General features: G+C 43.0%; 1 protein-coding gene across 3 annotated transcripts in view; it reads right to left on the bottom strand.

Moving 5' to 3' along the window:
• Positions 1-24,648, bottom strand: part of LOC144497425 (zinc finger SWIM domain-containing protein 5) — a 207,658-nt gene that overhangs the window by 32,263 nt on the left and 150,747 nt on the right. For all 3 annotated transcript variants that reach the window (XM_078218685.1, XM_078218686.1, XM_078218687.1), the window contains exon 4: positions 19,667-19,817. In XM_078218685.1, coding sequence (XP_078074811.1) covers positions 19,667-19,817 — 151 coding nt within the window. The remainder of the gene's footprint in view (positions 1-19,666; positions 19,818-24,648) is intronic.

Here is a 24,648-nt window from a genome sequence, read left to right as displayed (position 1 = left end):
TCATGGGTTGCAGGTGGCATGTTTTGAATGTTTACTGTACATATCCGTCTATCTATATCTGTCTAATATATAAACATATAAAAAGCAAGGGAAGCGTTCCGATTAGGCCAAGACAGGAGACAAATGGAAGGGTGGTGAGGGAAAAGGAAAAGTAAATTGAAGGCAAGGGAAGAGTGGAAGGCAGGGAGAGAGGAGGGGAGGAAGGAAGATGCTGCTTGGTGCTTTCACTTCAATGGGTGAGAGTGTTGGGGGCCACCATCTTGCTCGTTGGTGGGGAAGAGAGTCAGTGGAAACAGCTCCCAATTGCTGAGTGTGGTGTTGAGAGAAAACCTGCTCGCTGCAGGGTTGAAAAGCTTCAGTGAATATGTCGTCTCTTATTCAATAGACCATCAGAAATTTTGGTCAAGTTGTTACCCAGCAGTGTTGGCATGCATTTTATGCTCAGTTGCGGCAGTGATGCAGGAAAGCAAAAGTTTCCAGTTCCTCTCCCCCCCCGCCCCCCCCGCCCCCGCCCCAGACTCTCGCTTTCTAAGGTTTATGTAACAAAAAAAAAAGGAGCTACATCAGATGTTGAATCAAAATATATTTTTCTCACAACTGAACCTCTCGAGTTGTTTTTTGAAAGGAAATCTTTATGAATTTTGCCTCATTAAAGCCTGAAAAGCTTGTTCCCCAGCATTAATTAATCCAGCTCAGACCCAGGATAGATTCCGACATCTTAGAATCACAGTGCAGAAGGAGACCATTTGGCCCAATGAACCTGCTCTGACAACAATCCCACCCAGGCCCTGTCCCTGTAACTCCACTTATTTACTCCACTAATCCCCCTGACACTAAGGGGCAATTTGACATTAGTGGCCATCAACCTAACCCCTACATCTTTGGACCGTGGGAGGAAACCCACGCAGACACAGGGAGAAAGTCTGTGCAGAGTTTGCACAGTCACCCGATGCCAGAATTGAACCCTGACACTCTGAGGCAACAGTGGTAACCACTGTGCCAAACCAAGGGAAGGTAAGGGCTAGAACAGACATTGCACTTAGCCATAATGGGGGTCCCAACAATTACATTGGTCAAATGGTAATGAAATGTTCATGTTCAGAAACCGAGAATATGCTCCTATTGGAAATAAGGGGCCCGATTCTCCCATTGCGACCTCCAACTTTTCTGGCGGGTCGGGTCAGGAGATGCGTATGTCGGCCATTTCGCGGGTTTCCAGTGAGTGTTTACAACCCACGCGCATCTCCCAACCGGAAGAAAATGGCGCTGCAGGGAACGTGCAGAGAACCAGCGAGAAGTGAGGTAAGTCATTTGAATATGTTTTACATACATTTTAAATGCTGACTGGGAATCAAGTTTTACCTCTGTCAATTCTACCCACCCTGCCAGGAGTACTTCATTCCAGTGGGGTTTAGAGTAGCTCTTCATGTTCGGGGAACTAGCGGGAGACCTCGCCGGAGTGAAGGGGGGGCAATTTGGGGCCCCCCAGGGGGTCAAGTGGCAGGGGGTGGTGCCCACTGGGTATGGGCACCCTGGCAGTGCCAGCCTGTGCCCTGGCACTGCCCAAGGGGCAAAGTGCCCTTGCCCAGGGGGCACCTTGACACTGCTCATCAGGTAGTGCCAATGGGGTAGGGCCTAGGGGCGAATGGTGGGTCCTGCCACCTCTGCATTGAGATCGGTCTAGGCTGGAGGGAGGCCAGCGATTGGGGCGGGCGTCTGCTGGGGGGGTGGGGGAGTGGTGACGGTCTGCCTCCCGGAGGGTGGGGGGATCGCCCACTGCTGGGGGGTGGGTGGGCTGGACATCGGGGGGGGGCTTCAGGGCAGGGGGGTCAGGGCTGGTCCGGGAATTGTTGTGGGGGCCGCAATTGGGCTGTGGCGGCACTGTGGGGGTCCCGGGCTGGCCAGCTCGATCGCTGGCCAGCAAACGGGGAGATTGACAGATAGGGGCCACTGCGCATGCACGGAGTTCCGGAGCTGTCAGACTCCGGCGCGAATAGGCGCTGCCCCTGGGTTTTTAATGAGATTCCCGATTGTGACCTCTGCATTGCACAGAGTGCGGAGATTCAGGTCTGAAGTTGCACTGAAAAAAGAGTCGTGATCTAGGACAGTTTTCCCACCGATTCAGCACTTTTGGGAGAATCACCCCCAGATTTCATCAATATTCAGTTCAAACTTGCGTGATACAAAATACCATCATTTCGATGCAAAAGCGTTTGTATGTAGAATGGAAAGATGGACGAGACATAGATAGAATGATCAAAAGTAGTCAGCACGGCTTTGTCAAGGGCAGGTCGTGCCTTACGAGCCTGGTTGAGTTCTTTGAAAATGTGACCAAACACATTGACGAAGGAAGAGCGGTGGATGTGGTCTATATGGACTTCAGCAAGGCGTTCGATAAGGTCCCCCATGCAAGACTTCTTGAGAAAGTGAGAGGGCATGGGATCCAAGGGGCTGTTGCCTTGTGGATCCAGAACTGGCTTGCCTGCAGAAGGCAGAGAGTGGCTGTGGAGGGGTCTTTCTCTGCATGGAGGTCAGTGACCAGTGGAGTGCCCCAGGGATCTGTTCTGGGACCCTTGCTGTTTGTCATTTTCATAAATGACCTGGATGAGGAAGTGGAGGGATGGGTTGGTAAGTTTGCTGACGACACCAAGGTAGGTGGTGTTGTGGATAGTTTGGAGGGATGTCAGAAGTTGCAGCGAGACATAGATAGAATGCAAGACTGGGCGGAGAAGTGGCAGATGGACTTCAACCCGGATAAGTGTGTGGTGATCCATTTTGGCAGATCCAATGGGATGAAGCAGCAGTATAATATGAAGGGTACCATTCTTAGCAGTGTAGAGGATCAGAAGGACCTTGGGGTCCGGGTCCATAGGACTCTTAAATCGGCCTCGCAAGTGGAGGATGCGGTCAAGAAGGCGTACGGCGTACTGGCCTTCATTAATCGAGGGATTGAGTTTAGGAGTCGGGAGATAATGCTGCAGCTTTATAGGACCCTGGTTAGACCCCACTTGGAGTACTGCGCGCAGTTCTGGTCACCTCATTACAGGAAAGATGTTGAAGCCATTGAAAGGGTGCAGAGGAGATTTACAAGGATGTTGCCTGGATTGGGGGGCATGCCTTATGAGGATAGGTTGAGGGAGCTTGGTCTCTTCTCCCTGGAGAGACGAAGGATGAGAGGTGACCTGATAGAGGTTTACAAGATGTTGAGAGGTCTGGATAGGGTAGACTCCCAGAGGCTATTTCCAAGGGCTGAAATGGTTGCTACGAGAGGACACAGGTTTAAGGTGCTGGGGGGTAGGTACAGAGGAGATGTCAGGGGTAAGTTTTTCACTCAGAGGGTGGTGGGTGAGTGGAATCGGCTGACGTCGGTGGTGGTGGAGGCAAACTCGTTGGGGTCTTTTAAGAGACTTCTGGATGAGTACATGGGATTTAATGGGATTGAGGGCTATAGATAGGCCTAGAGGTGGGGATGTGATCGGCGCAACTTGTGGGCCGAAGGGCCTGTTTGTGCTGTGGCTTTCTATGTTCTATGTTCTATGAGACCCCAAAAGACTAGGGACAAAAAAAGACAATACAAATAATGACCATCTCAATAAAATTAATTGGGTTTTCAGTGTTGATCCCAGTAGTTGCTATCAGCAAATTTCTGACTTATTGCATTCGCAAAAAGATAATCAATGCTTTACAATTCTGTAAAGGTTTTTTTTTAAATTACACAGTAGCTTATCGGGCATTTTCACATTTTATAAAGATTTTACAACAGATACGGAGTAGAATATTACAATGCTGCCAAGCTATACTCCTAAACCTTGAAGGCAGACTATAAGGAGGAAGACGCTATAAATTAACAAAATGCTTCCCTTTAAAAGATGTCAACATATTTCTTGAAGCCTCATCTGTCAACATTCAGTCCAGAATACACTGTAGGCTCATCTTGTGTTAGTCTGATATACCATAACATAGTTTGTTCCGCTATAAAGCACTGTTCCAGGTTGGACTTGCACTGATTCAATGATTCAATACAGTACAGCAACTTATATTTAGATTTGACATAAAGGAATGTTCCAAAATACTTCACAGAGCATTATAAAACAAAGTACGACACTGAGTAACATATGACGCGAGGTCAGATGACCAAAAGTTTCATCAAAAAGGTAGATTTTGAGGAGTGTTTTAAAGGGCAGAGTTCTAGGGAGGCTACTCTAGAGGATGGGGTGAGATCATGGGGGGGGATTTGAAAATAAAGATGTGAATTTTGAAATCAAGGCATTACTTGACTGGGTGTCAATGCGGGTCAGCCAACATAGGGGTGATAGGGGAATGGGACTTTCTGCGAGTGCAGGCACGGGCAACAGAGTTTTGGGGGACTTGAAGTTTACTGAGGGTAGAATGTGGAAAAATGTGGAAGCCAGGAATGCATTGGAGCTGTCAAGCCTCAAGACAATGAAGGAATAACGAGGGTTTCAGAAGTTATGGAGCTGGAAATAGCAGTCTTAGTGAGGGTACAGAGGTCAGTAGCTCACTTCTGGGTCAAACATGACATGATGGTTGCAAATTGGTTTAATCTCAGACAGTAGCCAAGGGGAGGAATGGATTTAGTAGTTAGGGAATAGAGTTTGGAGTGGGGACTAATGACAATGGCTTCTGTCTGCCCAATATTTAATTGGAGGAAATTTTTGTTCCGCTTGTACTGGATGTTGGATAAGCAGTCTGAAGAGTTAGCAACAATGGGGTCAGAGATGGTGAGGAGATGGAGCTGGGTGTCATAAACATGCATGTGAAAACTAATGCTGAGCCTTCTGATTATGTCACTCAGGGGCAAGAATTGAGTTGAGAAATAGGAGGGGAAGCCTAAGGATCAATCCTTGGCGAACACGAAAAGCAGGAAGAGAAGCCATTGAGAGTGATTCCCTGGTAGATAAGAATGGAACCAGGTGAAAGCAGTCCCATGCAGTTAGATAAAAATGGAGTGACATTGGAGGAGGATGGTGCAGTCAACCGTGTCAAAGGCAGGTCAATAAGGGCAAGGCAACAATATGTTCAAGTACAGAGCACATAACGACACCAAAAGGTCTGGACTGGTGTCAAGGCAGATCTTGGAACAACAAAAACCACCACACCTCATTGTAAAAATAGCTGTGTAATTAAATAGGTTGGATTTATATGAAATCTATGATAGAAAAAAATACATCAAGTCCTCTGTAGAAACGCAATACATATTAGTTTGATTGCTGTCTAAAAATAATTTGAGAATATAGTGAATATCCAAGTGGATATTCACTATATTCCAAAGATGAGATGTCCAAAGATGTGCGGGTTAGGTTGATTGGCCATGCTAAAATTGCCCATGCTAAAATTGCCCCTTAGTATCCTGAGATGTGTAGGTTAGAGGGATTAATGGGTAAATATGTAGGGATATGGGGGTATGGCCTGGGTGGGATTGTGGTCAGTGCAGACCCGATGAGCCAAATGGCCTCTTTCTGCACTGTAGGGTTTCTATGATTCCATGATAAATGTTCAAGCAAAGGTTTGACACCTTCAAGTCTCTTAGAAAACTATATCAAGGAAGAAAGTAGATCACAATCTTTGGATTCAAATGACTTTTAAACACTGGTAACCCCTAGACCTGTGAGCAACAAAGGAGTTCTCGTGTAGTTCTTTCACATGGTGCCTTGAGAATGATATATATTTTCACCTGATTGTCCCAGTGGTGTACATGATCAGGTAAAGCCGCTTTGTTCAGTCTCAGCCCTGGGTGGAGACCAATGTTTCGGGCTGTTTTTCAGCTGACTGGGAATCAAGTTTTACCTCTGTCAATTCTACTCAAAATGGAAGAGGGTAATGAATCCTTGGAATTCTTTGCCACAGAAGGCTGCAGAGGCTGGGTTGTTAAGTATGTTTAAGGCTGAAGATTGTTTTAGGTCAGTAAGACAATCGAGAGTTATATAGATAAGGCAGAAAAGTGGAGTTGAGTGTTATCACATCAGATCGGTCATGATCTCATTGAATGGCGGAGCAGACTCGATGGACCGAACAGGCTAATTCTGCTCCTATGCCTTATGGATAGTGAAGTTCCCTTTGGAAGATTTTGCTTTTAAATAATAAAAAGTGCCACAATGAAAAAAGTTGATTAAAATAATTGTTCAGTAATATAAATTGGAATGACACGATTGAAGCATGAGAATTTTAACGTTTTCCCTTCTTTTTGTGATTATTTAATTTGTGCTCTCGCCATCACCTGCCTGTGAAAGCAATCTATCACCATTGACTTTATTGGAACCGTTTTTAATCATGAAGAAGATTACAATCAGGCAACACTTAACATCATCAGCCGTAGCTAAAAAGTCCATCTCCTTCAGACTTCCTTCATAACTAGCCCTCATTCGCCATTGGCTTTTTACTATTCCTATTATGGTTTGCCCAAAACTGTACACAATATTCCAACCACAATCTAAATAGGTTGTGCAAATTCAACATTCTTTTCTTGCTTTTTCTATTCCATGACGTTAAACATATGGTCAAGGATTCTGTTCGTCAAATTTATGGCCTCATCTGCTTGTTTTTGCCACTTGCAATGACCTGGATAACTGCACAACCTCGCTCCTCTTACCTTTAAAAGTGCACTTTGTTTTGGTACTCTTGCCTTCAAAATATATTTCACATTTCTTTACTATGAATCAGGTCCAACATCTTTATGCCCAACCTGTTAGTCCATGTCTTCCTGAATCTTTTACCATCCTTGTCACAATTTGCTGCACATTTCAATTTTGTGCTATCAGCAAATTCTGACATTGATCCCTCAATTACTAAGTCCATACCATTTATGTACATAGTAAATTAGTGCAACTCCAACAAAGAGACCTGTGAAACACCACTCACAATCTTGCCACACCCAAGAAATATTAATTTATCCCAAACCTCTGTTTTCTGCCCTGCAACCTTCTAAATGGTCATATTTCATATACTTTATCCTCACTATAAGTCTCTTATGTGCTTTTTGAAAATCCATGCAAACTCTGCCCATTGCATTTCCTTCATTACTCCTTTGTTATTTCTTCAATAATATTGCAAGGTTGATTGGATGGGGAAAACCACAGGTGTGAACTAGTCATCTGCAGCACAATGAAGGTGACTGAGCTGCCAATTTGATTATTTTAAATGTCTATGAAACAATTTAATGGAGCACTTCTTTAAAGAAAAAGCTACCCAAATTTTTAAGTTGAAATCTCCACCTCTGAAAATTAACCCTTTCATTAAATGTCCAATTTTTCACTTCCATATTTATCAAGAACAGGAAGTTCTTCAGGCAGAGTCTGATCTGTGTTGGATCATTATATGCTTTCTAATTATTGAGTTTCGTGGTTGGAATTTCAGCTCTGTAAGCCACATAATTATTCCCTCTTCTAATAAAACTTCATTGGGAGTCATGCTCACTGGGATAGAGAAAAAGTTTTGACACAGAAATGGGGCATTCAGTTCAACCAATCTGGGCTAGCAATTGCCTTACATGCGAGTCCTAATTAACATTTACTCATTCTGTTCCTATATCTTTACAGCCACTTGTCTTTCATCCATCTATCCAATCTCATCTGAATACTGACATAGTTTTTGCCTCAGTCATTGACCTGGGAGCTCCTTACATATCTAATATTGTACCTACGACCCCATGTCTGAGTCTCCTCAACTACTGAAAACAGTGTGTTTCTATCTAAACTGCCCATGTCTTCATAAATTTTAATAATAGATTGGAGGCATGGTGGCACAGTGGCTAGCACTGCTGCCTCTCAGCGCCAGGGACCCCGGTTCAATTCCGGCCTCGGGTCACTGTCTGTGTGGAGTTTTCACGTTCTCCCCATGTCTGCGTGGGTTTCCTCCGGGTGCTCCGGTTTCCTCCCACAGTCCAAAGATGTGTGGGTTAGGTTGACTGGCCATCTTAAATTGACCCTAGTGTGAGGGGGATTAGCAGGATAAATGTATGGGGTTACAGGGATAAAGCCTGGATGGGATTGCAGTTGGTGCAGACTCGATGGGCCGAATGGTCTCTTTCTGTACTGTAGGGATTCTATGAAAGGATTGTCAATCTGTAATTTACATTGTTCTCATGAAAAACGTATTAAATTTCTCAAATCTTTCTATGTGCTTGTATTTCCTCATGTTAGGTAGTATCCGAGTTAATCTGATTTGTACATACTCTAAAATCCTCAATATCTTTTCTATAGTGTGGCGTCTAATACTACAAGGGAGGTAATGGCCTAGTGGTATTATCGCTAGACTATTAATCCAGAAACTCAGCCAATGTTCTGGGGACCCAGGTTCTAATCCTGCCATGGTAGATGGTGGAATTTGAATTCAATAAAAAATATCTGGAATTACGAATCTACTGATGACAATGAAACCATTGTCGATTGTCAGAAAAATCCATCTGGTTCACTTAATGTCCTTTAGGGAAGGAAATCTGCCACCCTTAGCCGGTCTGGCCTACATGTGACTCCAGAGCCACAGCAATGTGGTTGACTCTCAACTACCCTCCAAGGGCAACTAGTGATGGGCAATAAATGTTGGCCAGCCAGCGGCACCCATGCCTCACGAATAAATAAAAAAAATACTATAAACAGTACACAGCTGTATGTATGCACATACACACTCATCATTACCTCTTGGTTTTTGTACTTCATATATCATGATAAAAGATAGAATTCCATAATGTTTTAATGGCTTTATTGACTGCCTTCAACATAGAATCATAGAATCCTTACAGTGCAGAAGGAAGCCATTCGGCCCATCAAGTCTGCACCGACCACAATCCCACCAAGATCCTATTCCTGTAACCCCACATATTTACCCTGCTCATGCCCCTGACACTAGGGTCAATTTAGCATGGCCAATCAACCTAACCCGCACATCTTTGAACTGTGTGAAGAAACCAGAGCACCCGGAGGAAACCCATGCAGACACGGGGAGAATGTGCAAACACCACATAGGTGACCAGAGGATGGAATTGAACCCGGGTCCCTGGCGCTGTGAGGCAGCAGTACTAACCACTGTGCCACCGTACTACCCAACATCCTATATGCTTGCAACCCAAATCACTCTGCTCGTCCAGTGCCAAGCCCAGTTGTATTCAGAATAAGGTTACTGCTTTTTGTACAAACTAACATGCATCGCCTCTCAATTACGGACTTAGAATTCCAATTGACAATTGGTTACCCATTTCCCAATCTTACCAATATCCCTTTGCAGCTTCCTTTGGTCTTCTGAAGAATCAGCAATACCTTCCATTTTGGCATCTCCTGCAAATGTCAACACCGCATCAACTACACCAACATCCAAACTGATATGTACAATGAACCCTCCGGGACACCATAACTCACTTCCTACCACTCGGAGAAAATGCCCTGAACTTCTACTCTCCTTTCTGACTAGTTTGTAATCCTCAAATGTACAGGAATAGTCCAAAATGAGTCTGGAGAACAACATATTTATAAAAAACTATTTTAAAATGTGTGCATTTAATGGGGGAGATTCATTGTTACAACATTATGCCTACAAATCATTCAGAAAGATTGAGACTCACTTGCTTGGACTGAAAAAAATTCTGAATTGCACAGCTCCAGACTGGACAGTTCTTACAGTATTCATTGAGTGTGGTTGTGAAGAAAAAAAAAATCTTCCTTTACAAGAATATTGCTGCATAGTGACTCTCTTCCAACTGGCACCACTTTTTTGGGCTTGGTGTTATGACAGAATATTCCTGTTCTTAGCCTCAGCTTTCAAGACTCATTACTTATTGAAGTGGTGTGCAGATTGTTCTAAAACATTCACATTTTAGAAGCCCTGTCTTCAGGGAGGCAAGACAGGAATCTCAAGTGAAAGGTCAAACACTGCATGTTCGGTTTTCAAAATAATGTCGTTCAGCTTGTACATGATCATAGAAAAGAATGCATTGTTTGGTGTTGTAGAAACCATATGGACCTCTGGTCTTTGGTGAGTTAGCAGATCTCAACTTATGCAGTTGTGGGGATGTTACAATTAGCCTCCCTGGAATAATAATGAAACAAACATGTTAAAATCAGTTTGAGTACCCAGCCCTGATAAAACAGATGAGCGCACGCAATATGTGAAGAATAATCACTTGGGAGAAGTGGCAGACAGCTTCTGGCATTGCTGCAACAGAATCCCAGAAGTGTCAGCCGTCACTCAGTGAATACCACATTCACCTCTGAATCAGGATGTGAGTTCAAGTCCCACTCCAGAACAATGAGCACATAATCTAGGCTGAAACATCAGAGCAGCACTGACGGAGAGATGCACTGTTTGAAGAGCAGGCTTTCAGACGAGGTTTAAACCAAGGTCCCCTCTGACCTCTTAAGTGGATGTAAAAGATCCTGGGGTACTGCTTGAAGTGTAAGGGAGTATTATGGCCAACATATATCTCTCAATGAACACCGGGAAAGACAGATGATCTGGGCTTTCACTTCATTGCTGCTTGTGGCAGTTTGTTGGACTGATGCATTTCACGTGTTACAATAGTGACCAACCTTCAAACGTACATCATTGATCGTAAAGCATTTTATGATGACTCGAGATCGTGAAAGGCAATATATAAATGCAAGTCATAATTCTTTAGAAATTATCACAAGGCAGGAGTGGTGGGGTACGGTGGAAGTGACGAGGGTTGGGAAAAGAGATGAGAAAAATAATTTGAAAAGGAAATTCTGCCAACCAGCCCCCCCCCCCCCCCCCCCCCCGCCCCCCTCACTCACCAAAACGTAATTTTGAAATTCAAGAAAACCTCCAATCTATTTATGCCAACTGGACCCTTGTTCAGGAAATTGTTCAGGAAACTGTTCATCACCATCAATCGTAATATTTCCTCAAATGTAATCTTGTCTCATTCAGTGAAATGAATAGTGAAGAATAGGCCACCATTTCCTTTTTATGTGGAGGGGGTGGGGGGTGGGTGGGGGGGGGGGAGTGGTGTAACATTGGGCAAAGGGAGCAGATCCAAGTTGTAAGGAACATGCACATACATTGGAATTCTTCCATAAATAATGGAACACAAAGCTGCTGTGAAGCATTCCATTAAGCAAATGAAAAAGGGCTAAATTATCATCAGCCCACAGACTACAAATGCAATTCGACTTTGTCCTGTTGGAACTGTAAATCCTTCACATTGGTCAATGGATTCATCATATTTATGCCACAGTAAAGCTGTGTTGACTGAAACAGAATCAGCTGTGGCTGAATAATCACCAACTCGCTCAACTGGGTTACGGTATTAATTTTTCCCTCCCCCTTCTCCTTTGCTTACTGGCAGCTTATTCAGGAGACATGTTGAATTGAATGCGCTACCAGAGAGGAAGATTAAGGTCAGCCTCTGGATTCATATTGAATAAAGATGCCATTTTTCTCCTGTTACATGTAATTAGGTTTTAATCTTGAGCCACAATACTGTGCAGACAGAAATAGGAGCTATTGGTTTCTAACCTTCACCCAGACAATCAGGACAGAATGAAAGGCATTTAATCCTCTTCCACAGATCTTGTTTGCATGAAGTATTATTTTATGATGAAGGTATAAGTAAATTCAATGTTCAGCTGCACAACAATTTCTGAGGATGGAGATATATTTCCCAGCTGCAAAACATGAGTGGTGTTTTATTTATTTTACAAACCATGCAATGATATTCAGTTAGTAGGACATGACGGATGTGGAGGTCAGGGATAGGTGTGTGAACGTTCTTGAGAACATCAATATATCAAAGGAGAAAGTGTTGAGCATCCTAAATTGAATTAAGGTAGACAAGTCCCCGGGGCCGGATGGGATCTATCCCAGGTTACTCCGGGAGGCAAGGGAAAAAATAGTTGGGGCCTTAACAGATACCTTCACATCCTCTTTGACCACAGGCAAGGCTCTAGAGGACTTGAGAATAGCCAATGTTGTTTCCTTGTTTAAGGAAGGAAGCAGGGATAATCCAGCAAATTTTAGGCCTGTGAGCCTGACATCAGTGGTGGGGAATCTTTTGGAGAAGGTATCGAGGGACAGGATATATGGACTAGTTAGTGACAGGCAGCATGGGGAGGTCATGTCTCACCAACTTGATTGAGTTTTTTTGAAGAGGTGACACAAAAGATTGATGAGGGAAGGACTGTGGATGTAGTTTATATGGATTTTAATAAGACGTTTGACAAGGTCCCACATGGCATACTTGTACAAAAACTAAAATCACATGGAATTCAGGGTGGGCTGGCTAGATGGATATAGAACTGGTTTGGTTATAGAAGACAGCGAGTAGCATTGGAAGAGTATTTTTCAGAATGGAGATCTGTAGCCAGTGGTGGTCCGCAGGGATCAGTGCTGGAACCTCTGTTGTTTGTAGCTTCTATAAATGATCTGGAGGAAAATGTGGGGGGCCTGATTAGTAAGTTTGCGGATGACACGGAGATTGGCAGAGTTGCTGATAGTGCTGGAGATTGTCAGAGGATACAATAAGATGGGGCGGCACGTTAGCACAGTGGTTAGCACGGCTGCTTCACAGCGCCAGGGACCCGGGTTCGATTCTTGGCTTGGGTCACTGTCTGTGTGGAGTTTGCACGTTCTCCCAGTGTCTGCGTGGGTTTCCTCCGGGTGCTCTGGTTTCCTCCCACATTCTGAAAGATGTGTTGGTTAGGTGCATTGACCCAAACAGGCACTGGACTGTGGTGACTAGGGGAATTTCACAGTAACTGCATTGCAGTGTTGATGTAAGCATTACTTGTGCCTAATAAATAAACTTTACTCTTTACTTTATATAGATAGAATGGAGACTTGGGGACAGAAACGACAGATGGAGTTTAATCTGGATAAATGCGAGATGATGCATTTTGCAGGATAAAATTTAGGTGTGAATTATACTGTAAATGGCAGAACCCTTAGGAATATTAACATAGAGGGATCTGGGCATGCAGGTCCACAGTTCCCTAAAAGTGGCCAAGGTGATTAAGGTGGCACATGGCATGCTTGCCTTCATCAGCTGGGGCATTGAGTACAGGAGTTGGGAAATCATGTTGCAGCTATATAAAATCTTGGTTAGGCCGCATATTCTGGTCACTATATTATCAGAAAGATGTGGAAGCTTTGGAGAGTGCAAAGAAGGCTTGCCAGGACATTGCCTGGTCTTGCGGGTATTAGCTATGAGGAGAGGTTGAATAAACTAGGATTGTTTTCATTGGAAAGACGAAGGCTGAGGGGAGACCTGATAGAGGTCTACAAAATTATGAAAGGCATAGACAGGGTGGATAGTCAGAGGCTTTTTCCAAGGTTGGAAGTGTCAGTTCAATCAGGAACAGGCTCAAGGTGAGAAAGGGGAAGTTTAAAGGAGATGTGTAGGGAAAGTGTTTCACGCAGTGAGTGGTGGATGCCTGGAACGCGCTGCCAGAGGATGTGGTGGAAGCAGGCACATTAGCAACATTTAAGAGGCATCTGGATGGGTACATAAATTGGGAGGGAAGAGAGGATATGGACCGAGTAAGAGCAGAAGGTTTTTTTTAAGTTAGGGCATCATGATCGGCACAGGCTTGGAGGGCCAAAAGGCCTGTTCCTGTGCTGTACTTTTCTTTGTTCAAAGTAGCTGTTACATGGTAAAGATGCATCATTTTTTAATGGAGTCCTTATAGCCAAATGTTTTTTTCTCATTTTAAATGACTGCTTCAAATGCATGTTTCTCTCGAGATTCTCTCTTTAAGTTAGACTATTTCACTGCATTCTTCCGCTCTTTCTTTTAAATAATTCTGGGCCATGAACCATAGGCTATCTGAAAAAGCACAAAACCAAGCCTCTGCCTTTCCAAATATGGCAACAAGTTTTTCTCTCAGATTTTATCCTCCGCGTACAAGGGTGTTCTCTCAGTCCATAATACATCAGGTCAGTGCTTTCTGTGCGTTTACACAAGTTCAGCATCAGTGCGAAACATTTTCAACATTATGGCCACAGAGTGAAGGAGCAGACTATGGGGTCCATGGATGAGGATTTCCGCTTGGAATGTGAATTCAAGAAAATCAACTTCACTGTTCCCGCACTGAGCCCAGAGTTTGGTTGCAACAGCAGGCTAAAAGGTGGAGAGGTTGGAGCGGGAATGAGAGGGGGGAGTAATGGTGACTCGCAGACATCTTTCATTTGGTGGCACAATGGTTAGCACTGCTGCCTTACAGTGCCAGGGACCCGGGTTCAATTCCCGGCTCGGATCACTGTCTGTGTGGAGTTTGCATAATCTCTCCCCTGTCTGTGTGGGTTTCCTCTGGGTGCTCCGGTTTCTTCCCACAGTCCAAAGATGTGCAGGTTAGGTGCATTGGCCATGCTAAATTCTCCCTCAGTGTACCCAAACAGGGACCAGAGTGTGGCGACTAGGGGATTTTCACAGTAGCCTCATTACAGTGTGAACGTAAGCCTACTTGTGACTAATAAATAAACTTTTAAATTTAAATTCGGAATATGGAGATGGTCTCTTAGTTTCAGAGGGAGGGGAAAAAAGTTGGTGCTTCGCTGAGGGAATACAGCCATTTTGGGATACAGCCATGCCAAGGTAATAATTCTCTGTTATAGGAAGGGCTTACTGTGCAGTATCAGAATTGCATGTTTTCATGCCATACCTAATGCCTATGCCGTGCATCTCACCACAACCATTTGCACATTCTTTTATTCTTCCAATGTTTTTTTCCTTGCCTTTTGAGATGATTTTTAAAACATAATTAACAGGTTCCTGCTTCTCCATTAAGCACTCTGTAAATTGTACACCAATTAATTTCCTCTTGGTGATTGCGGTATCAGTTGGCACTTTTCCTCCCCCTTTTTGTTATTTACACAAATAAGCTGGCTTATCTTTAAGTTTTCAAATCTGAAGAGTATATGCCCGAAACATCAATGCGAGTTATCCATTTGTGAATACCCACTGAGCCATCGTGCATCTCAGATTTTCAGCATTTGTATTTCTTCTTTTAAAAATGTGCGAAGTAGCTAAGATGGCACAAAGGCATTTTTACACAGAAGGAAAAAAACAACAAAATGAACAGAACCAGGGGAGGAAGGGAGGCTGAGCCTGTCAGCATAAAGAAGGTGGATTGGGGCAGGAGGGCAGAAGAGAAGATGGGTTTATGTTTTGCGTGCAATCCCTGTATCAGAACATGGTTCTGGTGGGAATGGTATGTTATTTTCTGTTCAGATCATTCATCTGTTTTCACTTTCTGTTTCAATTTCAGACCCCTTGGATGTGTAAATATTCACCCTTCTAATTTCTCCCATTTTCCCTGTCTTGTTTTCTACAAATTCTCCTTGTTTTAGCAACTGCACAGGCCCCCAAGGTCTTCAGTTTGTACCTCCTTTTGTAACAGGGGAAACTATTGAAATTTAATTTGTCCATCTTCAGCGTTCAGGTGTCCAGGCCACTAATTCAGAATTTGGCCAGGCCGCACATCCCATCCGCCACCCTGCTACAGTGGGACTCAATAGCACCTTACTATACCACATCTGCCCCCGGCGTTGCAGTACAAGTTTCAGCCGAATGGCCAAAGGAATTAAGCTAATCTACTGTTCCTTTTGACAGTTAATGTTCTTCAAAGATGTTATAATGGCAAGTTTTCAAGTTTAAGTTTATTTATTACTGTCATTGCAATGAAGTTACTGTGAAAATCCCCTAGTCACCACACTCTGGCACCTGTTCGGGTACACCGAGGGAGAACTTAACATGGCCATTGCACCTAACCAACACATCATTCGGACTGTGGGAGGAAACTGGAGCAACCGGAGGAAACCCACGCAGACACGGGGAGAACATGCAGACTCTGCACAGACAGTGACCCAAGCCGGGAATTGAATCTGGGTCCCTGACGATGTGAGGCAGCAGTGCGAACCACTGTGCCACGAGCACTGCTGAACTATCACTGTTCCCATTCTTAACTTCAGTGAAGTGGAGCATCAGAACGCAAAGACAGAGAATTCAACTTAAAACTTCAGCAGTCAGGTAAGTCTCCAACTAACAGTTTTGAGTGGAACACTCAAGTGGTACACTTTGGAAAAAAGAATAGAGGCATGGACTATTTTCTAAACGGTGACAAAATTCATAATGCTAAAGTGCAAAGGGACTTGGGAGTCCTAGTCCAGGATTCTCCAAAGGTAAACTTGCAGGTTGAGTCCGTAATTAAGAAAGCAAATGTAATGTTGTCATTTATCTCAAGAGGCTTGGAATACAAAAGCAGGGATGTACTTCTGAGGCTTAATAAAGCACTGGTTAGGCCCCATTTGGAGTACTGTGAGCAATTTTGGGCCCCACACCTCAGGAAGGACATACTGGCACTGGAGCGGGTCCAGCGGAGATTCACACGGATGATCCCAGGAATGGTAGGCCTGACATACGATGAACGTCTGAGGATCGTGGGATTATATTCATTGGAGTTTAGGAGGTTGAGGGGAGATCTGATAGAAACTTACAAGATAATGAACGGCTTAGATAGGATGGACGTAGGGAAGTTGTTTCCATTAACAGGGGAGACTAGGACGCGGGGGCACAGCCTTAGAATAAAAGGGAGTCACTTTAGAACAGAGATGAGGAGAAATTTCTTCAGCCAGAGAGTGGTGGGTCTGTGGAATTCATTGCCACAGAGGGCTGTGGAGGCCGAGACGTTGAGCGTCTTCAAGACAGAAATTGATAAATTCTTGATTTCTCGAGGAATTAAGGGCTATGGGGAGAGAGCGGGTAAATGGAGTTGAAATCAACCATGATTGAATGGTGGAGTGGACTCGATGGGCCGAATGGCCTTACTTCCGCTCCTATGTCTTATGGTCTTAACACATTAACTGGCAAACATCAATATATGAAGTGATACCTTCCTATATAAGATCTAGGTTCAGACAATCTAGATTTATAACTTCCCACATTTTATCTTTATTAAATAATAATGTGTCTGCGTGGGTTTCCTCCGGGTGTTTCGGTTTCCCCCACAGTCCAAAGATGTGCGGGTTAGGTTGATTGGCCATGCTAAAAATTGCCCTTAGTGTCCTGAGATGCATAGGTTAGAGGGATTAGTGGGTAAATATGTAGGGATATAGGTGTAGGGCATGGGTGGGATTGTGGTCAGTGCAGACTTGATGGGCCGAATGGCCTCTTTCTGTACTGTAGGGTTTCTATGATTCTATGATAAATGAATTGTACATGCTGGTTGCAGATTGGTTCTGCTAATATTACTGGCCATGCACATTCTCTACTGCACAAATGAGAAATAAATAGAGCATATCACATCAGCAAAGATGTGGTATGACATTTAAAAGCCTTGTGACTGGTGGAATGTATTCTTAACTCCAAGAATTATACCCATTTATACGTCAGCTTCCTCAAATCTAACTTTTGCTAATTATTTTGATTTATTCATTTTTTAAAATTAAAAATAGGGTTTTGAAATTTTGGATTAATTTCATTCCGAAGAAGTACAATGCAAGCTTCAGGAACAAATATCTCATCTTTCTGCTGGGTATCCTCCAGCCATCACATCTAGACATTCAAGTTAGTATCTACAAAGCTCATATGGGTGGCACAGTAGCACAATGATTAGCACTGCTGGCTCAGACAGTGACCCAAGCCGGGAATTGAATCTGGGTCCCTGGCGATGTGAGGCAGCAGTGCTAACCACTGTGCCACGAGCACTGCTGAACTATCACCATTCCCATTCTTAATGTCAGTGAAGTGGAGCAGGGACCCAGGTTTGATTCCCGGCTTGGGTCAAAATAAACCCTACATTCAACAACTTCAATTATGGTATCCATTTCAGAATATCTATAATGGCATAGTGGTAATGTCACTGGAGAGTAATCCAGAGACCCAGGCTAATGCTCTGGGGATGCGGGTTCAAATCCCACTACAGAAGCTGGTGGAATTCATGTTGAACTTATATAAAAAATTAGTTAGGCTTCATCTGGAATACTGCATCCAATCCTGTTTTTTGGGGCGGCACGGTGGCACAGTGGTTAGCACTGCTGCCTCACAGCGCTAGGGACCCGGGTTCAATTCCGGCCCCGGGTCACTGTCTGTGGAGCATGCACATTCTCCCCGTGTCTGCGTGGGTTTGGTCCAGGTGCTCCAGTTTCCTCCCAAAGGTGTGCGGGTTAGGTTGATTGGCCATGCTAAATTGACCCAATGTCAGGGGGATTAGCAGGGTAAATATGTGGGGTTACAGGAATAGGGCCTGGGTGGGATTGTAGTTGATGCAGCTTGATGGGTGAAATGACCTCCTTCTGCATTGTTGGGATTCTATGATTCTAATCTCAGCTCTCTTAGTTTCTTCATAGCTGAAGGGATTTCTGATGGGGGGAGGCTCAGTGAGGGCATGGGTGGAGGGAGTTTTCCTTTTTGTCACAACTGGTGAAACCATTGTGGGGGAAATTTTCTGGTCCCTCCCACTGGCAGCAGGCTCACCAAATTCAAAGGACTTCTGAATCACTTGTCTCATTTTACAGTCCCATCATTCTGTCCTACATTTTACTTACTTTTCTGCTTTGAGTTCATATCGGTTAACTATGGACCCGGCTATTTTCCACCCCATTTGTTTGTTTTTCTTTGTAGAGGTGTATGTTTGTTTGCATGGACACCTCTCGATAATTTTCATGCTCACTTTTCATTCTTTTGTCCCCTTTAAATCTTTGTTGCATCTCACTGATGATCTCTTGTATCATTTGTATACAAGATTTTGCAGCTTATTAAACCACTCCTCTCTCTGATTGATACACGTGGTGATTCACCCTCTTCCCTTCCTTTTTGCTGTTTCCCACCACCTCCTCCCCCCCATGTTATTAAAATGGCTGTCTTCAATTCTTTTGAGTTCCAAGGTATAAATCCAAAACCTTTTGTTTTTTTAAGGTTGAAAAGATGTTGGCCAGAATCCTCCGGCCATTCACGTTGGCGGAATTCTCTCCCGCCGGCAGCCCATCCCAGCTGGCGGGTTCCCTCTGGCATGGGGTGATATCAATGGGAATTCCCATCGACAGCAGCGGGACCAGAGAATCCCCGCCATTAGCAAACAATGCGTCCCCTCCCACAGGTGGGGAACACGCGGCTGGGAGGCCGGAGAATCTCGCCCATTGGCTAACTTGCTGTATATTTCCAAAATTCGCCTTTGCTTTTGCTTCGTGTCTTGTTTTTAATTTTACCTTTTCTGAAATGACAACAGAAATGTGATATCTGATCACAAGAACAACCTTGTGCTGAATATAGTCTGGCAAAAAAAACAACAATATCTAGTTCCTGAGGTCACATCCACTCTATGATGATTATAAAGCAATCTTGACATTGAATTTTAGAACATATTATTGAAAAATCATTAAAATGCCATGATATAAATTCTCAAATGATAAGATAATCCCATGCAACATGACGAATATCTGTATTTTTTGAGTTCGTCCCAACCCCTCCCTTGCAAAAAAAAAACTGTTTCAAGCATCAATTGAGAAATTTCTGCAATTTTCAGTTCCACCTTCCAAATTTAAGTTGTATCTACCAGAAAAGGGAGGTTCTCTTCATCGTTAACAAGACCAGATTGCAAATACAGAAGATGATTAATGCAGAAAATGGCAAATGGAAGAATTTATTGTGAGCAAGGCTTCAAATACTGGATTGCTCCTCTGCAGCCTTCTGCCCTACACTTACCTAACTCATCCCAGAGCTGTCGGCACTTGTCTGTCATGCCCGTGCCTTGCTGCCTCCAGAGGGAAAGTCGGGGGTCAGCCATGAACTGTTCTGTTATTAACGTCAGCATTCTGGCACCGTTCGAATCCCTCATCTTCAACATTTCTCGCACCTGTGATCGATACAGCATTTTAAAAATCTGCAACACGAGTGGGAATGTGATGCTTTACTAGAGAACTGGTGCTACTCCCAGAAATTCCCCCCTCGACTTTAAAGCAAACCAAAAGGTTTATTTTTTAAAAAATAATTGATATTCAGAAAGTTCACTTTTTCTAAAAGAAATCAAGAAAGAGAATACTTTCAAGAGGAAATTCTGAAACAGTACAATTAGCGTGAAACAAATGAAATGCAAATTAACACATTCATCACTGCACCAGCCATGTCAGTAAATAATGTAATAGTGATCAGTTAATATTCACATCAACATTCTAGGTGGTCACCTTTAGAGGTCAACACTGTAACATAGGAGTGTGCAGGCAGTGAAGCCACAAAATAAAATGCCAAAAAAGGGCTTGATTGTTTCCATGTTTAAAGACTACACATATACTAAATGAATTCTTCATTTCAGTGTTCATGGAGGTCAACTGATAAGAGTTGAATTTTGATGGCTTTGGTCTTTGAGCTGGAAAATGTTTCGGCTAATTCCAACTGCTTGTTAAGCATCCAGTCATGACAGTACCAAAGCAGTTGTAGATAGGGACAACAGGGTGTCATTTGCATAGATGTGGAAGCAGAACTCTTTCAGGAGATGGTGTTGCCATAAGATGAATGGATTAAGGAGGTAACCAGGGGGACTCTGATGTGGTAATGCAAGAGTTAAGAGGAGCCCATCAGAAATGCCTTGACTTTCATTGGTCATGCAATAACACAAGGATAATGTACAATCCTTTCTATCAAAAGATGGGATCAACTATGTCAAAGGTTGCAAGCAGGTTGAGGAAGACCAGGAGAGATAATAAACCGTAAGGTAAGGAATGTTCCTCAGTCCCCTGGCTATGGATCTTGTACTAAGGAGGGGAGAAAAATCTGACTGACGAGATTCAAACATTATACATAGATGGAATTTCAAAAACATGCTCCAGTTTGCCATAAATGCTGGAAGAAGGGAAACAAATACAAGCTCAGAAGATAAAAAAGCAGTTTAATTGTAACTATTTTATGTTGGAGTTCCCAAACTGGGTTCTGCAGAAGCTTGCGGAGGCAACGGGCAGAGGAGCAGCAGAGGCCGTGGGTGGAAGCAGTGGAGAGCAAGGAAAATTCTAAGTAATGGATATTGTATGACAGAAGTTTTTCCACAGGCGAGACTGATGTGAGGGGTTAATATATGCACACATTTTGCTAAAAAAGACTTGTATACATTTGGATTTGGTATTTGCATCTATTTCACAGCAAAAAATGTGTTTTCGACATGATAAGAATGTATGGGGTTCACCGATGCTTTTGGGAGGTCACTAGGGCTTCCACAGTTGGAAAAGTTTGGGAGACCCTAACTTAATTCTTTGGCTATTGAATGTGGGGAACAAACTAGTCAGTGAGGCAATAAATGTGGGAAAATTTAAGGAAGGCTTGGATAGGTGTTTGCTGGAGTGCATATTTGTTTTTGCAAAAAGTCAGATGAACTACAGCATCTTTCCCATTCTGTATTTTCATATGGCTCTATCTATTACCACCACCCATGCTGGTCTTTTAAAAATCGTGAGGGAGCTTGAGGTTTACTCTAATCTTTGTACACAGTTAACTCTTATAAACAGAATACGAGGTTCAGATATTCTAAACTACATTATTGACTAAATGTAAACACAGAATTTGTTACCATTTGAAAAAATAGACTATCGACAAGTTAATGCCACGCATCAATATTCATCTCAGGAACAGTGGAAAAATAAATTTCAGAGTTTACATAAATTTGGTGAGTGGGTGGAGGAGAATCTCCTGGTGCAACTATCGGCACAGTGAGAAGTTTAAATCTTGTGGTCAATATGCTTCACCACTCTGTTTGAATAAGTTGTGTATTATAGACTGACTTAAAATTGACTGACAATTGAAAGCTTCTGAAGAATGTTGCATTCTTGTCATTCATTTCTTAGCCAAACACTCTGCAAGGTCATATGCATCATAGCAAAGGATTTAGTTGCACCATTTATTTTACGGCACTGCATCTTTATTGAACATGCATGAATATTAAAATCAAATATTTCCACTGAAAAGTCTCATTTAATTATACAGTACAGGAGATGACCATTTGTGCCTGTGCCGACTCTTTGAAAGAGCAATTCTGTTCCAGCTCGGTCCCACAGTCCCACTAAGTTGTGTGTACATTTTTATGGACAAAAAGATCAAGGCTGCAAAATGTTACCTATAAATAACCAATATCCCTTTGATTCAATATAAACTGGGCTTGGGAGAGGGAAGTAGGCCCTTTTTTATCCTGTGACAACTTTGACTTCTCTTCCCCTGCCCCCTTTGAGTAAATCACATGTGGATTCACCATTCCCAAGATGAGAAAATTGGACTTGAAACACTAACTTTGTTTCTCTCTCCATGGATGCTGCCAGACTTGCTGAGTTTTTCAACACTTGTGTTTTTATTTCATATCTACAGCAGCCGTAATATTTTGTTTTTATTTAAGCAATGTAGATGTTGGGCTAGTATAGGACTGGACACAGTTGTCATGGCTGCTTTTCATCTTCAGTGAAATAGCTGACCAACATTCCTGACCTAGGCACATACGTGAAGAGCAACCACTCAGCTAAGATGCCAGAGGGATGGTAATGCCTGTGGAACTAATACCCAAGCATAAACCACTACCCCAAGCAGAAAGTGGACACACTGACAAATAAAAAGTAGGAAGGAATTTACTTCTTCAGGAAAATGAAGACAATTTTCCCTTCTTTCTTCCCCTAATAAACTTGATTGGATTGTATTTGTGATATTAACTCTTCTTTCTCCACTATGCTAATCTTTCAACTTCAAGTCAATCCTAAAAGTGGTCCAAACTCCAGAGGAAATCATTGTTAGTGGATATGAGCAATAATCGAACTAGGATCTGTCGGTGCACTATTGTCTAAAGCACTGAACTGTCTGGACTGTCCCTTTGAGGAGCACTTATCGTTAGTTTAATTTATTTGAATTTTCTTTCCTCTGTTACAGCCAAGTTATTAGGCATACGTCAACATAACTAAATATTGAAACACGCAGCCAACTATTACCTACATCAATGCAACCTTGCAGCCAATTTTGTAGCATTGCACAAAATGGAAATATGCTATGTTTTTCCGTTCCATCAATTTGCTGTGATACCTTTGATTACTCCCTGTTGCATCTGATAGCATTTCCACTTAAGCTAAGTTTAAAGGGTAAGTGAAAGTGTTCTTGAATCTTAAATTCACCCAGTGTGACAATGCACAATAAGGCACTGTTCCAAGTCACTCATTATATCTGTAATTAGACAAGGATGGGGAAGAGAATGCAAAAAAAAAAGTAAATGTCTTCAAAAAATGCATTTCTGTTTGTTAGTTAATAAAGCATAAACACTTTTCTCTTTAAAAAAATAAACTAAGTCAACTCAATACTGGACAGCGCTGCAACAGATTTATTTTTAAAAGGTTGGGACAATGTTGGCATTCAGTGGTGTTCGTACATTAATTGTATTTAATTACATGCAGACGGTGGTCATTAACCAAATCCCCATGTTCCTATAAATATAAACTGCTACAAAAGTCAAAAAGCAATGAAACCAGATAGACAATACGGCATCAGCCTAGGGAACTGAAATGACAACGGCACAATGGCCGTCAACACAACAAGCTTTCAGAGCACTGCTCTTTCGTCAGGTGTGATGAAGGAGCACCAGATGAAGGGACAGTGCTCTGAAAGCTCGTGATACCAAATAAACCTGTTGGACTTTAACCTGGTGTTGAGAGACTTCTTACTGAGTCCTCAACACTGACTTTGGGATCATAAAGTTTCGTGGCACAGGTCAAATAAAGACAAGGAACCCTCCTGCTGATTACCACCAGCACCAGAATTGTAATCAACCACTATGTGTAACATCATGACTCACATCCAGCACTCTACCTTTACCATCAAGCCAGGGTGTGGCTCAATGAAGAGTGCAGGAGGGCATGCCAGGAGCAGCACCAGGCATACCTAAAATGAGGTGTCAACCTGGTGAAGCTACCAAACAGGACTACTTGCATGCTAAATAGCGGTAGCAACAAAGGAGGGCTAAAAAGATAAAAAGAGAGAAAATAAACGACAATGTGAGGGACATAAAAAACGACAATAAGAGCTTCTTTAAATATATAATACATAAAAAGACAGAGAGAGGACAAAGTGAACATAGGCTGCTTAGAAAATTAATTTGGGGAGGTAGTTATGGGGGAACAATGAAATGGCAGAGGAGTTCAACAGATCTTTAGCATCAGTCTTTATGGTGGACGATACTTCGAACATCCCATTAATACTAAAGAACACGGGGGAGGGGTTAAGTACCATCACCATCACGAGAGAAGTAGCACTAGACAAACTAATGGGGCTAAAGGCAGATAAGTCCCCTGGCCCTGATATCTTACATCCTAGGATCCTAAAAGAGAAATAGTGGATGCACTAGTTGTAATATCTCAAATATCTTTGGATTCTGGAGAGATACCAGAGGATTGCAAACTGCCAACATGACACCCTTATTCAAAAAGAGGGGGAAGCAAAAAACAGGTAACGATAGGCAGATCAGCCTAACATCTATTGCTGGAAAAAAGTTGGAATCAATTATTAAAGAAGTAACAGCAGCACACTTAGAAAATCATAATCTAATCAAGTTTCCAGGTGTCCAGATCACCAACAAACTATCCTGGTCCCTCCACATGGATGCTATAGTTAAGAAAGCCCACCAATGCCTCTACTTTCACAGAAGGCTTAGGAAATTTGGCATGTTCACTACAGCA

This window comes from Mustelus asterias, chromosome 8 (genome assembly GCF_964213995.1).
Source record: "Mustelus asterias chromosome 8, sMusAst1.hap1.1, whole genome shotgun sequence".
NCBI classification, from domain to species: Eukaryota; Metazoa; Chordata; class Chondrichthyes; order Carcharhiniformes; family Triakidae; genus Mustelus; species Mustelus asterias.
The sequence above is the reverse complement of the archived record's forward strand: the minus strand, read 5'-3'. Positions and strand labels throughout refer to the sequence as shown.